Genomic DNA, 16,441 nt, shown 5'->3' with positions numbered 1-16,441 from the left:
TGCTTATGCTGGATGCTGCAACTGATGCTTCTACAGATAAGTCTGTTCCTTTATCTGTGTTTTCCTGTTGGCTTGATCCTAGGTGACCCTGACTCCCTCCGTATTAAGTGTAGGGAGCCGGTGGTCGTGTCCCCTCACTATTATAGGGTGTTCAGGTGTCATACAGTTGAGGCACGAGGGTATGCAATTATCTATCATAGAGATCTTTGCATGGGCTGAGAAGTCAGGGAGAGCGCTAGGGCTTTTACAGGGCTCACCCTTATGTTCCTTAGTTTGGGATCAAGTCAGTCGGATCTTCATTTGTTGTCTTCTAGTTTTCTGCAACACCATCTGTGACATTATAAACTGCCAAAACCATCTTAAGCATGGATCCGGTTTTACTCTTGACTGAAAGCATGCAGGCTCTTACACTGGAGGTAGCAGATCTCCGTAAAACTTTATCTCAGTTTCAGGTGACCGCTTCAGCTTGCATTCATGGAGTTTGTTCTGAGCCTAAGATCTCGCTCCCGGATACGTTCTCCAGGAGTAGTGAGAATTTTGTTTGTTTTAGAGAGGCTTGCAAACTCCATTTTCGCCTAATTCTCCATTCCTCTGGTGATGAGGAGCAGAGAGTGGGGATCATCATCTCGCTGCTCAGGGATAACGCTCAGTCTTGGGCCTTTTCACTACCGGTGGATTCATTTTTTGTAGCCCTGGGTCAGATATATGATGATCTGGATCGTATTGCTCTAGACTGCGTCTTTTATGCCAGGGTAAACAGTCCACAGAGATATACTGTTCAGAATTTCGGAGATGGGCAGCTGATTCTGGTTGGAATGATGCTGCACTCCAAAGTCAATTTTGCCATGGTCTTTCAGAGGGATTGAAGGATGCATTTGCATTTCATGAGAGACCTGTCTCCTTGGAGTCTGCCATGTCTCAGGCTGTTCGTATTGACAGGCGTCTTAGAGAGAGAGGAGAGATCACTCCTTCCTGTCATATTCAGTCCAAGGACAGTGGGTCTGTCTCATTCAGTGCACAGGGGTCTCAGTCTCTCTCAATCCCCTAATAATAGAGGATTCAGCTCTCCAAGGAGGGTTTGTTTCTGTTGTGGAGGTATAAATCATTTAGCAAATGTTTGCCCCTCTAGACGATCCAGGGAGAGTTTTGAGGGTAATAAAGAAACAAAAAGAAATAAATCCTCTAAAAAATTTCCATCTGTTACCACTGGCATGGTTGATGCGGAAATTGAAGCTTTTCCGTTTGCTTGTAGTTCCAGTTTTGTCCTACCTGCCAGGGTGGCGCTAGAGAGCAAGAACATTGTTTGTGAGATTTTTGTAGATAGTGGAGCAGCTGACAATCTCATTAATAGTCAATTTGCTGTAACACATAGTTTCCAGGTATGCACTTTGGGAAAGGACATACCTGTTTTTGCTATTGATTCCGCTCCACTTTCTCAAAAATCCTTAAAGGGCATAGTTCACAATATCCATTTGACTGTGAGTGATGCTCATGTTGAGGATGTGTTGTGTTTCATCCTAAGTGGATTACCTACGCCTCTAGTTTTGGGGCTACCCTGGCTCACTAAACATAACCCCACCATTGATTGGCAAGCGAGGCATATAAATGGTTGGAGTGACTTTTGCAGAGAGAAATGCCTCTTGACGTCTCTTTTAGAGGTTTCTACTAAGACTGTACCATCTTTTCTCTCTGAATTTTTGGATGTGCTTTCTGAGAGTGGTGTTCAGGAGCTGCCCCCTCACCGGGAGTACGATTGCCCTATTAATCTCATCCCAGGCACCAAGCTGCCTAAGTCTCGTTTATGCAATCTCTCCCAACCTGAAAGGGTCGGTATGCGTACTTATATCTCTGAGAGCCTGAGAAAGGGACACATACGATCCTCGAAGTCACCTGTTGCCGCTGTTTTTTTTTTTTTTTAAGAAAAAAGATGGTTCTTTAAGACCATGTCTGGATTTCAGGAAGCTGTACAGTATCACAATTCGTGACCCTTATCCGCTTCCTCTGATCCTGGACCTGTTTAACCAGATTGTTGGGGCTAAAGTTTTTTCCAAGTTGGATTTAAGAGGGGCATACAACCTGGTCAGGGTCAGAGAAGGGGACGAATGGAAGACGGCATTCAATACCCCTGATGGGCCATTTTGAGAATTTGGTTATGCCTTTTGGTTTGATGAATGCTCCAGCTGTCTTCCAACATTTTGTGAACAGCATTTTTTTCTCATTTAATGGGGAAGTTTGTACTAGTGTATCTAGATGACATTTTGATTTTTAATCCTGATTTCAAAACTCATAGGGACCACCAATGTCAGGTCTTGCTCATTTTGCGGGAGAATAAATTGTACGCTAAACTGGAAAAATGTGTGTTTGCAGTTCCAGAAATTCAATTTCTGGGGTTTCTTCTTTCCGCTTCTGGTTTTCGCATGGACCCCGAGAAGGTCCGCGCTGTGCTTGATTGAGAGCTTCCTGAGAATCAGAAGGCGCTGATGCGCTTTTTGGGTTTTGCCAATTATTACAGGAAGTTCATTTTGAATTATTCCTCTGTTGTTCAGCCACTCACTGATATGACTAGAAAGGGGGTAGATTTTTCCTCCTGGTCGGTAGAAGCGCGTAAGGCCTTTTCTAGTATCAAGGAGAGTTTTGCTTCTGCTCTCATGTTGGTACAACCCGATATCTCTCTTCCCTTCATTGTTGAGGTGGATGCTTCTGAGGCGGGTGTGGGTGCAGTCTTGTCTCAGGGTCCCTCTCCTGCCAAATGGCGACCGTGTGCCTTTTTCTCTAAGAAACTCTCCTCCTCAGAGAGAAATTACAATGTGGGAGATAGGGAGTTGTTGGCCATCAAATTAGCTTTTGAGGAATGGCGCCATTGGCTAGAGGGAGCCAGACATCTTATTACCGTGTTTACCGACCATAAGAATCTTAGCCTACTTGGAGTCAGCCAAGCGTCTGAACCCGAGACAGGCCAGATGGTCTTTGTTTTTTTCAAGGTTTAATTTTGTTGTCACGTTCCGCCCTGGGGTTAAGAATGTGAAGGCGGATGCCCTGTCACGTTGTTTTCCGGGAGGGGGGAACTTTGAAGACCCGGGTCTCATTTTGGCTTAAGGGGTGGTTGTCTCTGCTCTTTATCCTGAATTGGAGGCAGAGGTTCAGGCAGCCCAGGCAGAGGCTCCTGATCTTTGTCCTCCTGGGAGGTTGTTTGTGCCTCTCGCTTTATGACACAAGGTTTTCAAGGAACACCACGATACTGTCCTTGCTGGGCACCCGGGGGGTAGAGCCACAGTGGATCTCATTGCTCGGAGATTCTGGTGGCCGACTCTTCGTAAGTCAGTTGAGGGTTTTGTGGCAGCCTGCGAGACCTGCGCTCGTGCCAAGGTCCCTCATTCACGGCCATCAGGTCCCCTCCTCCCGCTACCCATTCCTTCCCATCCTTGGACACATCTATCCATGGACTTCATTACGGACCTACCTCGTTCCTCGGGGAAGACTGTGATTCTGGTGGTGGTGGACCGTTTTAGCAAAATTGCGCATTTCATTCCTTTTCCTGGGTTGCCCAATGCTAAAACGCTGGCGCAGGCATTTATTGATCACATTGTCAAATTGCATGGTATTCCTTTAGACATCGTCTCTGATAGGGGCACGCAATTTGTTTCCAGATTCTGGAAGGCCTTCTGTTCTCACTTGAGGGTTCGGTTGTCGTTCTCTTCTGCTTTTCACCCGCAGTCGAATGGTCAGACTGAACGCGTCAATCAGAATCTGGAGACATATCTGCGCTGTTTTGTGATGGAGAATCAGGAGGATTGGTGTTCTTTTTTGTCCCTTGCTGAGTTTGCTTTGAATAACCGTCGTCAGGAGTCCTCTGATAAGTCACCATTTTTTGGTGCATATGGGTTTCATCCGCAGTTTGGGACATTCTCTGGAGAGGGTCTTCTGCTTTACCTGATGAGGAGAGATTCACCTCGTCTTTGTCATCTATTTGGCAAAAGATTCAGGATAATCTAAAGAGCATGAGTGAGAGATATAAGCGTGTGGAGGATAAGAGACGTGTGCCTGGTCCGGACCTGAATGTTGGTGATCTGGTGTGGTTGTCTACTAAGAATATCAAATTGAAGGTTCCCTCCTGGAAGTTGTGTCCTAAGTTTATTGGGCCTTACAAAATTTTGTCCTTCATCAATCCTGTTGCCTACCGTCTTGATCTTACTCAGACTTGAAAGATCCATAATGTTTTTCATAAGTCCCTATTAAAACCTTATGTCCAACCCACTGTACCCTCCTCTTTGTCTCCTCCTCCGGTTGTGGTTGATGGTAATCTTGAATTTCAGGTCTCTAGGATTGTGGATTCTCGTATTGTCCGCGGTTCTCTCCAGTACCTCATTCATTGGGAGGGTTATGGTCCTGAGGAGAGGATGTGGGTCCTTGTGATGGACATTAAGGCCACTCGTCTCATCAGGGCTTTCCATAGGTCCCATCCTGAGAAGGTGGGCTCTGAGTGTCCAGAGTCCACTCGTAGAAGGAGGGGTACTGTCACTGCCAGATATCTGAGAAGCTCTGACAGACGTTCTTCAGAACCTCTTGCTTGAGGTTCTTTTGTTTTGCTTTCATTTTGTCATCTCGTTTCTCTCTCTCAGCTGTCATCTAGTTGCACTGATTGCATCCCTTTAAATCCCCTCCCATACTGCATCACTTTGCGGTTTATACAACTTCCTGGATTGTGCTTATGCTGGATGCTGCAACTGATGCTTCTACAGATAAGTCTGTTCCTTTATTTGTGTTTTCCTGTTGGCTTGATCCTAGGTGACCCTGACTCTCTCCATATTAAGTGTAGGGAGCCGGTGGTCGTGTCCCCTCACTATTATAGGGTGTTCAGGTGTCATACAGTTGAGGCACGAGGGCATGCAATTATTTATCATAGAGATCTTGGGCATGAGCTGAGAAGTCAGGGAGAGCGCTAGGGCTTTTATAGGGCTCACCCTTATGTTCCTTAGTTTGGGATCAAGTCAGTCGGATCTTCATTTGTTGTCTTCTAGTTTTCTGCAACACCATCCGTGACACTCGTGCTTCGTGGTAACTAATCAATTTTTCCTGAAATGGTGGCAAAAAAATATAATTTATCCATTTGCTCGTGGTAAAGGCCATTGCGGCCATCTTGATTAAAAATTATGTCATCACATCACCGCATGCAAGATTTTACGCGGTTTCTTCTATCAAGATGGCAGCAACAGCCTCTTCACGAGCGGATGAGGTGAGCAAGTATTTCTTTTTTTACCCATGGTTAACCCCTGAAAGGCCTCAATGTAACTGTCAGATGCCACGATCAGCAATGAACGCGGTATCTGAGGGGTTCAACGATGGCGGAGGGGCGGCACGATCGCCGCTCTTCGTCATTGTGCTCGCTACATACAATGGAATGCAATTCATGACTAAGTAATTTCTTTGTGAAATTCGGCACAGCAGCCAAATTGAATTTTTGATAACTTTGCTTATTTCTAGGTATCTAATACAACTTCGCTGTCCTTTTACCATTAACCCCTAATAACATGATGCCACTGAATGCAGCCTACAAGTTTAGATGTTATCTGAATATATTCTAATGGCATTCCTGTTTTCATGCTAGGTACCGCAGTATCACCAAACAGTTCTTTAGGAAAGCTGACGGTGTGATTGTCATGTATGATATTACCTCCAAGGACTCATTCACTGCCGTGCGACAATGGCTCACCAATGTGGAGGTGAGATGCAGGAAAACTATAATGGCAGCTATGAAAGGTGAATGATAAATATTAGATAAATAGATAGAGCTGCAAGAAAAAGTTAGTGAACGCTTTTGAATTGTCTAGATGTCTGCATTGATTACTAATATAATGTTGTTGGAATGTTATCTAGTTCACAATTTTAGAAAAACACAATCTAACAAAGAATCAATAATATGCTGTAATAGTGGCTTACCCTCTCGGATCTAATAATACGTGTGCTCTGCCTACGGTCCACCCTCTGACGTGTATGTTCAAAGATGATCAATAAAAATGCACGTGCCAGGCACTATATATCTCGGAGTTGCATAGACAAATCACTCAAATAAAATGAATATATAATTATACAATTCATTTACCGCAGAAAATTTTAATTCAAATAGAGAGAAGTTCATATTATTATATTATACTATAGTAAAAGTGGATAATAGTGTTAAATGTCTCTCTAATATACCTATAAATCGTGACCATAGGCCCTAGCTAATATTTGCATGTATATAACAAGAATTATTATAACAGCAAGTTATATAGCTTAGAAACACAATTGGTCTGGACTACTATAGAGATATGGTACGCTGTAGATTTAAGGAATAAATAGTCAAGTCTCTGTAAATAGTTAATAAATAGTTGATAATAAGTGTCTTCTTAGTGATTATTAAAAATAATATAGCTCTGTGGTAGTAGGTCCATTAGTTCATAGATTAATATATTCCATCCATATTATTGTAGTACGCATTGAAAAAATATAAAAATATAAAAAATATATAAAAACTGCATAAAAAATATGTATATACAGGTGAAACTCGAAAAATTAGAATATCGTGCAAAAGTCCATTTATTTTAGTAATGCAAATTAAAAGGAAATGCATTAATGCAGCTTAACATTTGAATTTTCTGAAAAGGTTTAATATTCTAGGCTCAAAGTGTCACACTCTAGTCAGCTAATTAATCCATACCCCCTGAGCAAAGGGTACCTCAAAATTGAGACTTTGGGGTTTCATAAGCTGTAAGCCATAATCATCCAAATTATAACAAATAAAGGCTTGAAATATATTGCTTTGAATGTAATGAGTCTATCTCATATGTTAGTTTCACCTTTTTAAGTTGCATTACTGAAATAAATGAACTTTGCGCAATATTCTAATTTTTCGAGTTTCACCTGTACATACAGTACAGACCAAAAGTTTGGACACACCTTCTCATTCAGAGTTTTCTTTATTTTCATGACTAAGAAAATTGTAGATTTACACTGAAGGCATCAAAACTATGAATTAACACATGTGGAATTATATACATGACAAAAAGTGTGAAACAACTGAAAATATGTAATATTCTAGGTTCTTCAAAGTAGCCACCTTTTGCTTTGATTACTGCTTTGCACACTCTTGGCATTCTCTTGATGAGCTTCAAGAGGTAGTCACCTGAAATGGTCTTCCAACAGTCTTAAAGGAGTTCCCAGAGATGCTTAGCACTTGTTGGCCCTTTTGCCTTCACTCTGCGGTCCAGCTCACCCCAAACCATCTCGATTGGGTTCAGGTCCGGTGACTGTGGAGGCCAGGTCATCTGGCGCAGAACCTCATCACTCTCCTTCATGGTCAAATAGCCCTTACACAGCCTGGAGGTGTGTTTGGGGTCATTGTCCTGTTGAAAAATAAATGATGGTCCAACTAAACGCAAACCGGATGGAATAGCATGCAGCTGCAAGATGCTGTGGTAGCCATGCTGGTTCAGTATGCCTTCAATTTTGAATAAATCCCCAACAGTGTCACCAGCAAAGAACCCCCACACCATCACACCTCCTTCTCCATGCTTCACGGTGGGAACCAGGCATGCAGAGTCCATCCGTTCACCTTCTCTGCATCGCACAAAGACATGGTGGTTGGAACCAAAGATCTCAAATTTGGACTCCTCAGACCAAAGCACAGATTTCCACTGGTCTAATGTCCATTCCTTGTGTTCTTTAGCCCAAACAAGTCTCTTCTGCTTGTTGCCTGTCCTTAGCAGTGGTTTCCTAGCAGATATTCTACCATGAAGGCCTGATTCACACAGTCTCCTCTTAACAGTTGTTCTAGAGATGTGTCTGCTGCTAGAACTCTGTGTGACATTGACCTGGTCTCTAATCTGAGCTGCTGTTGACCTGCGATTTCTGAGGCTGGTGACTCAGATTAACTTAGACTTCGCAGCAGAGGTGACTCTTGGTCTTCCTTTCCTGGGGTGGTCTGCATGTGAGACAGTTTCTTTGTAGCGCTTGATGGTTTTTGTGACTGCACTTGGGGACACTTTCAAAGTTTTCCCAATTTTTCAGACTGACTGACCTTAATTTCTTAAAGTAATATTGGCCACTTGTTTTTCTTTACTTAGCTGCTTTTTTCTTGCCATAATACAAATTCTAACAGTCTATTCAGTAGGACTATCAGCTGTGTATCCACCTGACTTCTCCACAACGCAACTGATGGTCCCAACCCCATTTATAAGGCAAGAAATCCCACGTATTAAACCTGACAGGGCACACCTGTGAAGTGAAAACCATTTCAGGTGACTACCTCTTGAAGCTCATCAAGAGAATGCCAAGAGTGTGCAAAGCAGTAATCAAAGCAAAAGGTGGCTACTTTGAAGAAGCTAGAATATGACATATTTTCAATTGTTTCACACTTTTTTGTTATGTATATAATTCCACATGTGTTAATTCATAGTTGTGATGCCTTCAGTGTGAATCTACAATTTTCATAGTCATGAAAATAAAGAAAACTCTTTGAATGAGAAGATGTGTCCAAACTTTTGGTCTGTACTGTATATATAAAGATGTCTTTTTTAGTTGATATGATAATTGTGTCAATATTCAAATGTCCTCTAATACTTGTGTGTCGATATCACCATGCCAAACTGAGATACTAGGGGATAAAACAAGTCTCTCGTTCAACACTTTATTGTCAATTATAAAAGAATACATTGTAACATGCTGTTACTTTACCACCCAGAAGAGTTACTCGGCAGTTCATACGAGTCGTCTCCTGTTTACATTCCTGCTTCTTCTAGCGCTTGAGTCCCGTGCCGTGATTTGGTGGTGGCCGGACCGGAGTCCTCCATCCACCACCTAGCGGGGCTCCATTCTCGATATAGGTGCAGGTCCCGCACCTATAAGACAATGGGGGCATATCCTAGCGATATGCCCCCATTGTCCATGATGAGACAACCCCTTTAATCTATGAACTTATGGACCTACTACCACAGAGCTATATTATTTTTAATAATCGCTAAGAAGACACTCATTATCAACTATTTATTAACTATTTACAGAGACTTGACTATTTATTCCTTAACTCTACAGCGTACCATATCTCTATAGTAGTCCGGACCAATCATGTGTTTCTGAACTATATAAATTGCTGCTATATTAATTGTTATATAGATGTAAATATTAGCTAGGGCCTATGGTCACTATTTATAGGTATAGTAGAGAGATATTTCACACTATTATCCACTTTTACTATTCTATAATATGAACTTTCCTCTTTTTTATTTTTCTGCGGTTAATAAATTGTATAATTATATATGCATTTTATTTCAGTGATTTGTCTATGCAACTCCGAGATATATAGTGCCTGTCACCTGCATTTTTACTGACAATCTAACAAAACTAGTAACACATGCACAGCTGTACCATTCATGTCTTTTGAAGAAAAAATGTAACATAGTAGGCACACCTAAATCTGGATAAAATTCTCAGAGTCACCAATATGTTATGAAATAACGTATTTACTAAACAATTAAATATTTACTAAACAATAAAATAACAGAGTACAATAATATTATTGAATACACTATCATAGCAGGGCCCTTGCTACTAAACAGTAAAATCTATGACACAAATCAATGACAATTGCATTCAAGTGGATGCTGTCATGCTACATAAATTCTCCAGATCTCCTAACTCGCTGTGTCTTACCACAGTGCCATTTATTACTGAATAAAGCGACCAATCTCCTTGTTAACTTTTATGCAAACCTTATTCAACTTCTTCACTGGGCATCGATTTCACCATACCGGCCAAGCCACAATGTCCAACCATAGACCTGCAATAGTAGTACACAAATGCAACAAATCCAATGTGATAAGTTCCCTGGAGTCCTTCATACCCAAATTGTTGCCTCCTCAAGATGTCGGGAGGCCTATCCAAACCAACATGAAACTGTACCTCAGGCAACAAGCAACTCCACATCATGCTGCACCCCAAGCGCACCAAAATCAGAATGCAGCTGGCGAGCGTCCCAACTCACATCCAATCTCATCGCCCCCCAGTAGACATAAGAATGTCTGACTATCCAAACCAGGCAAGGGCCACAAACTGCAAAAACACAGGCACCTCAATCAAGTAGCCAAAAATGCCAGCCCCACGAAAATGTACAAGGCCTTACGGCAATTGAGGTCTAATGTATAAACAGAATCTATCATCTATAATCCTTGACGCATTTTGGCGTCAAAACAGACCTTTTGATGCCAAATATTTTCTAAAAATTGGCACAAACTGAAACTATGAGAGAAGTGAACTGGCCCCTTGAACTAATAAAGGGCATAGACCCAACGGTCGCACCATGAAAAATTCCCTCAAACAACGCATTGACACACCAAGGACCCTGGGAATTCACATTTCTATCCACATTCCCCTACTCTCCTGGTCAGTTTTGGACTGCCTAAAATGACACCAAACTGACCTATGCTTTAACCGTATGCAACTTATACATAAACCCCCAGCAGATTGCCTAGACTTAGCTGCCAACTCAGAAACCTGAAAATCCTGATGCCACCCCACCATCCGGGGCAAACACGGGTGCCAAATCAATCAAGGAGCCCCGCTGATCCTTCCTTGCCTTCCAGTAGCAAGGCAGGCCGCCAAAATTAATTATGTCTCGTTGGATGGCCACAGCCTGTGCCTGGCTGCTAGGCCATTTTCCCTGACCCGTGGAGTGCTTGCGCTTCCTGGCTTTTAAAAGTCCAGTTCACCCGTACACCAATCTCCATTAGCTAATGGATGGACATCTGTTAGTACTTAAGGTGCCTTTCCCAAGGGAGAGGTGCCTGTGCAATAGGTTTCTCTAGTTTCTATATCCTGCAAAGGTGCCTTTAATCTTCTTTGATTGCCTGTGTACTGACTTCTGCCTGATTCCTGGATTCTGACTCTTTGCTACTTTCCCTGACCCATGCCTGTTTACAGTACTGACTCCGTTCTGCCTGCCCTGACCTTTGGACTGATTTTCAGATTTGCATGGACTCTGCCTGCCCTGACCTCGGCTTGTGACTGACCACATGCTTTGACTGATCCTTCAGTGCTTCACACCAATAATTTATCTGATACCTGTGGGTCAGCAGCCACCACACTGGTATTATTCCAAGAGGTAGTGGCCTAGTGGCTCACCTGCAGGGAGGACCATATGCCTGTATATAGGTTTAAATACTTAAAACTAGGGGACTTCCAGGATAATGCCCTCAGGACTGACTCAATGTTAAACCATTTGGTTGACACGGGGGATAAACATATCTCATAAATCCATAAACATACAACTATCTGTATAAGATTATGTAATCGTCCTCCTTTATCTCCACAGGAAGGAGCTGGTGAAAACATTCCCATTTTAATGTTGGGCAATAAAATAGACATTGAAAGGGAAAGAGAGGTGCCCTGTGGCCTGGGAGAACATCTTGCTAAGGTATAAAATGTAGTTATTACATTGTAAAAATCTTCTGTGTCTTTAAGGAGTTTTGTGGGATAGTGCAGATGTTCTGTCCTTCCACCTCAATATACTGAGGAGCACACTTGAGGTTGTGGTGGTGGGTGGGTCAGTTCCGAAATCCACCTATAAGGGCTCATGCACATGAACATATTTTCTTTCCGTGTCCGCTCCAGTTTTTTTTTTTTTTTGGACCGTATGCAGAACCATTAATTTCAATGGGTCCACAAAAAAAGCCGGAAGTTACTCCGAGTGTATTCCATTTCCGTATGTCTGTATGTCGATTCTGCAAATAAAATAGAACATGTCCTATTATTGTCCGCATTACAGACAAGGATAGTACTATTCTATTAGGGTCCAGCTGTTCCGTTCCGCAAAATACGGAATACACACGGAAGTCATCCGTATTTTTTGCGGACTGCAAAATACATACGGTCGTGTGCATGAGTCCTAAGCCTTTCATGAGAAGCCAAGTGAAATGGTAAAATTATTTTTCTTACCACAAGGGGGAGTTCCTTAATAATGTTTTTGACATTGAGTTCAATAGGAGCTGTATCAATTCATATGCAGTAAACTCACCCTAATGTTGACTGCAGGTTGACATAATTTTAGGCTGGATTCACATCCGATCCATCACAAGAACGGAGAAATAAAACAGATCCTTTATTTTTAGCATCCACTGTACTGATTTTGCATACGTTTTTCCACCTCCATCTTAAATCCATTAGTTTTGATGGGAGGAAAAGTGCTATTTCCCCCATGAAAAATAACAGATCTCAGACGGAAATGGCTAAAAAAGTGCAACAGATGCTAAAAATAAATGATCTGTTTTTATTCTGTTCTATTGACGGATCAGAACAGAAAACTAAATGGTGATGTGAACCTACCCTAACCCCTTTAATAAAAGGGGTATGTTCACCAGAGTGACTAATTATTCAAAATTCCCGGGACAGTCCATATACTGGGGGATGGGACACAGTTTGGCATTCTCCACCATGGACACCAACACTCTTGGAGAGCAACAACAGTTACTAGACTAACATTAAAAGGCATCATCTCATCATCTAAAGCTACAGCGATGTTATGACCAGAGGTCGCTGCAGGCGAAATGGGACATTACATGGCAATCATTCAAAAGAAGAGCCCTTTTACCAGGGAGAGGAGGGATAGGGAGCATGCCAACCATCTATGAAGTCCATGTACCCTTAACTAACTTCTTTTTACTGTCTAGAGTTGCCGCTTACTTTTTTATGAATGCAGCGCCTCCAGTGGACACAATGTGAAAGAATCAATTCTTCATTTAGCAAAGTAAGTTATGTTTTTACCAAATTCCATTTTAACTGTGTGAGATGCTGGCTGATCATCATCTGATAACTCAAGTCATGTTTCAAGAATCTTTACAGAAGCACTCCAGCTCCTGTGTGGACCAGAAATTGTGCTCTGTATGAAAGTCTATGGTAGCCTACATGCGAGTCTCAGACTTGCATAGAGAGATTGACTTTCGGTCCATACAACAGACACTAGTCTAGAATTAGCTAGTCAGGGCGGTGGTCACATGTTGCAAGGGCAGGTGGGAACAGAGCTCATAATTCTACAATATAAAGGTCAGTAAGGGTGGGTTAACATAATTTTTTGTCATCCATTTGATGTATACTACGTTGGAAAAAAAGGAATCTGGTAAAAAAAAATATACGTTAACGTATACTTTTTTTGTTTTTTACGATGGAACTCTATGGTGAATAGATGCCGCAGTATGGCATCAGTAATACAATGTGTCGATCGGCACTGTGGTTTGAAGTGGAGTAGCGGTGCACGTGTCTCCGCGCCGGTGTCCCGTATAGATAAGGAGAAAAGAGACCAGCACTCGCTTGTTTAGATAATCTTGCTGTGATTTATTGTCACATTCCAGTGACGCGTTTCGGCATGCAATCTGCCTCTGTCAAACTGTGAACCAACAGTGAAACAGCACCCAAACCTCAGACCTTGCATGAGGTAGTCATGGAAACCAAGTAAACAAACAGTAAACAGAAGGAGAAGCAAAAGGGGAGAGATGAAGGAGGGGGGGGGGGGAGTTTGTTGAATAGCAAAATTCTGTGGCATAGTGAGAATCATTATAGTTCATAGAGGACTTCCATCTTATCGGTATGAAAATGTGCCCCGTATAAGTATCCTTTGCCCTGTGTGTGGATGAGTGAGATGTGTGCCTCTAATTATTATCCCTGATGTTACTTGCCCTTATATACAGATAGAAGAATTCCAAACCCCAGCGATGGTTTGTTATAAAAGGGCAAGTAACATCAGGGATAAAATAATTAGAGCTGACATTGGGAGTAATAGAGGGTTCTCCAGACAGAGCACGCTCTCCACTCCAAGATCTGGAACCTTTCCTTGTGTAAGTTGCATACATTGTTCCAGCATCATTAAAGGCACACATCTTACTCATCCACACACAGGGGAAAGGATACTCATACGGGGTACATTTACATGTAACCGCCAATTCATCATATATATCCTGAAGTGCCCTTGTGGTCTAGTGTATGTAGGTGAGACCTCTATGAAGATGAAGGACAGGTTTTCAAAACACAAGTCCACCATACGGAAAGGAAACCTGATGTTACCCATTCCTCATCATTTTCACTTACATAGACATACAGTTGCTCAATTACGCTTCCAGATCCTTGATAGTGTCCCCCAACCGCGACGTGGCGGCGACAGGCACAAACTTCTGCTTAAAAGAGAGGCTTATTGGATTCGTCTCCAGACACTGGAACCCAGAGGACTAAAACGGGACTATGCATTAAATAGCTTTTTATAAAAACTTTTTGATGATGATAATGGTTTCTTGTAGTTGCAGATCAGACGTGCACAACGGTCAGGAGTAATTCTTGACCATTCCTCTTTACAGGACTGTTTCAGTTCAGCAATATTCTTGGGAAGTTTGGTGTAAATCGCTTTCTTGAGGTCATACCACAGCATCTCAATCGGGTTGAGGTCAGGACTCTGACTGGGCCACTCCAGAGGGCGTATTTTCTTCTGTTTAAAGGGCTTCTGTCACCCTCCAAAACTCATTTTTCATTTTTGGGCATATTAAAATCCTTATTGGACAACTATTCGCTATATAGGGCTCTTACCTTGTTCTGTGGCTTGATTTCACAAAAAATCGAGCTTTTAAAATATGCAAATGACTTCATTACCAGCAAGTAGGGCGTCTACTTGCTGGTAGCCGCCGCATCCTCCTTTCAAAAAAACGCCCCCTCCTCCTGTTGATTGACAGGGCCAGCGAGCGCTCTCCTCCTCCGGCTGGCCCTGTCTGCAATTCAAATCCCGCGCCTGCGCGTAAGGTGCTCTGAGAGAAGGACGCTCGGTAGTGAAGTCAGTTGGATATTTTAAAAGCTCGATTTTTAGTGAAACCAAGCCACAGAACAAGGTAAGAGCCCTATATAGGGTATAGTCGTCCAATAAGGATTTTAATATGCCAAAAAAATTTGGGGGTGACAGAAGCCCTTTAAGCCATTCTGTTGTTGATTTACTTCTATGCTTTGAGTCGTTGTCCTGTTGCAACACCCATCTTCTGTTCAGCTTCAGCTGGTGGACAGATGGCCTTAAGTTCTCCTGCAAAATGTCTTGATAAACTTGGGAATTCATTTTTCCTTCTATGATAGCAATCCGTTCAGGCCCTGACGCATCAAAGCAGCCCCAAACCATGAAGCCCACACCACCATACTTCACAGTTGGGATGAGGTTTTGATGTTGATGTGCTGGGCCTCTTTTTCTCCACACATAGTGTTGTGTGTTTCTTCCAAACAATTCAACTTTGGTGTCATCTGTCCACAGAATATTTTGCCAGTACTGCTGTGGAACATCCAGGTGCTCTTGTGCAAACTGTAAACGTGCAGCAATGTTTTTTTAGACAGCAGTGGCTTCCTCTGTGGTATCCTCCCATGAAATCCATTCTTGTTTAGTGTTTTGCGTATCGTAGATTCGCTAACAGGGATTTTAGCATATGCCAGAGACTTTTGTAAGTCTTTAGCTGACACTCTAGGATTCTTCTTCACCTCATGAAGCAGTCTGCGCTGTGCTCTTGCAGTCATCTTTACAGGATGGCCACTCCTAGGGAGAGTAGCAGCAGTGCTGAACTTTCTCAATTTATAAACAATTTGTCTTACCGTGGACTGATAAACAGCAATGCTTTTGGAGATACTTTTATAACCCTTTCCAGCTTTATACAAGTCAACAATTCTTAATTGTAGGTCTTCTGAGAGCTCTTTTATGTGAGGCATCATTCACATCAGGCAATGCTTCTTGTGAAAAGCAAACCCAGAACTGGTGTGTGTTTATTATAGGGCAGCTGTAACCAACACCTCCAATCTCATCTCATTGATTGGACTCCAGTTGGCTGACACCTCACTCCAATTAGCTCTTGGAGATGTCATTAGTCTAGGGGTTCACATACTTTTTTCAACTGCACTGTGAATGTTTACATGGTGTGTTCAATAAAAACATGGTAACATTTAATTCTTTGTGTGTTATTAGTTTAAGCAGACTGTGATTGTCTATTGTTGTGACTTAGATGAAGATCAGATCACATTTTATGACCAATTTGTGCAGAAATCCATATCATTCCAAGGGGTTCACATACTTTTTCTTGCAACTGTATATATAGTTTTCTTACAGCGGATGTGAAATGAATTAATGACTACATACCGATAAGATGGAAGTCCTCTATGAACTATAATGATTCTCACTATGCCACAGACTTTTGTTATTCAACAAACTCTCCCCCACCTTCATCTCTCCCCATTTGCTTCTCCTTCTGTTTACTGTTTGTTTACTTGGTTGCCATGACTACCTCATGCAAGGTCTGAGGTTTGGCGGGTTATTTAAATGGGTGCTGTTTGACTATTGATTCACAGTTTGACAAAGGCAGATTGTATGCCGAAACGCGTCACTGGAATGTGACAATAAATCACAGCA

The 16,441-nt window shown here is 42.2% G+C and overlaps 1 protein-coding gene across 2 annotated transcripts in view; it reads left to right on the top strand.

Annotated features, from left to right (window-relative positions):
* Positions 1-16,441, top strand: part of CRACR2A (calcium release activated channel regulator 2A) — a 181,379-nt gene that overhangs the window by 157,658 nt on the left and 7,280 nt on the right. For both annotated transcript variants that reach the window (XM_044277943.1, XM_044277942.1), the window contains exons 15-17: positions 5,606-5,720; positions 11,345-11,446; positions 12,699-12,775. In XM_044277943.1, the coding sequence (XP_044133878.1) occupies positions 5,606-5,720; positions 11,345-11,446; positions 12,699-12,775 (294 nt within the window). The remainder of the gene's footprint in view (positions 1-5,605; positions 5,721-11,344; positions 11,447-12,698; positions 12,776-16,441) is intronic.

This window comes from Bufo gargarizans, chromosome 2 (assembly GCF_014858855.1).
Source record: "Bufo gargarizans isolate SCDJY-AF-19 chromosome 2, ASM1485885v1, whole genome shotgun sequence".
In the NCBI taxonomy this organism is placed as follows: domain Eukaryota; kingdom Metazoa; phylum Chordata; class Amphibia; order Anura; family Bufonidae; genus Bufo; species Bufo gargarizans.
Note: the sequence above shows the minus strand (reverse complement) of the source record. Positions and strands in the feature narration are given on the sequence as shown.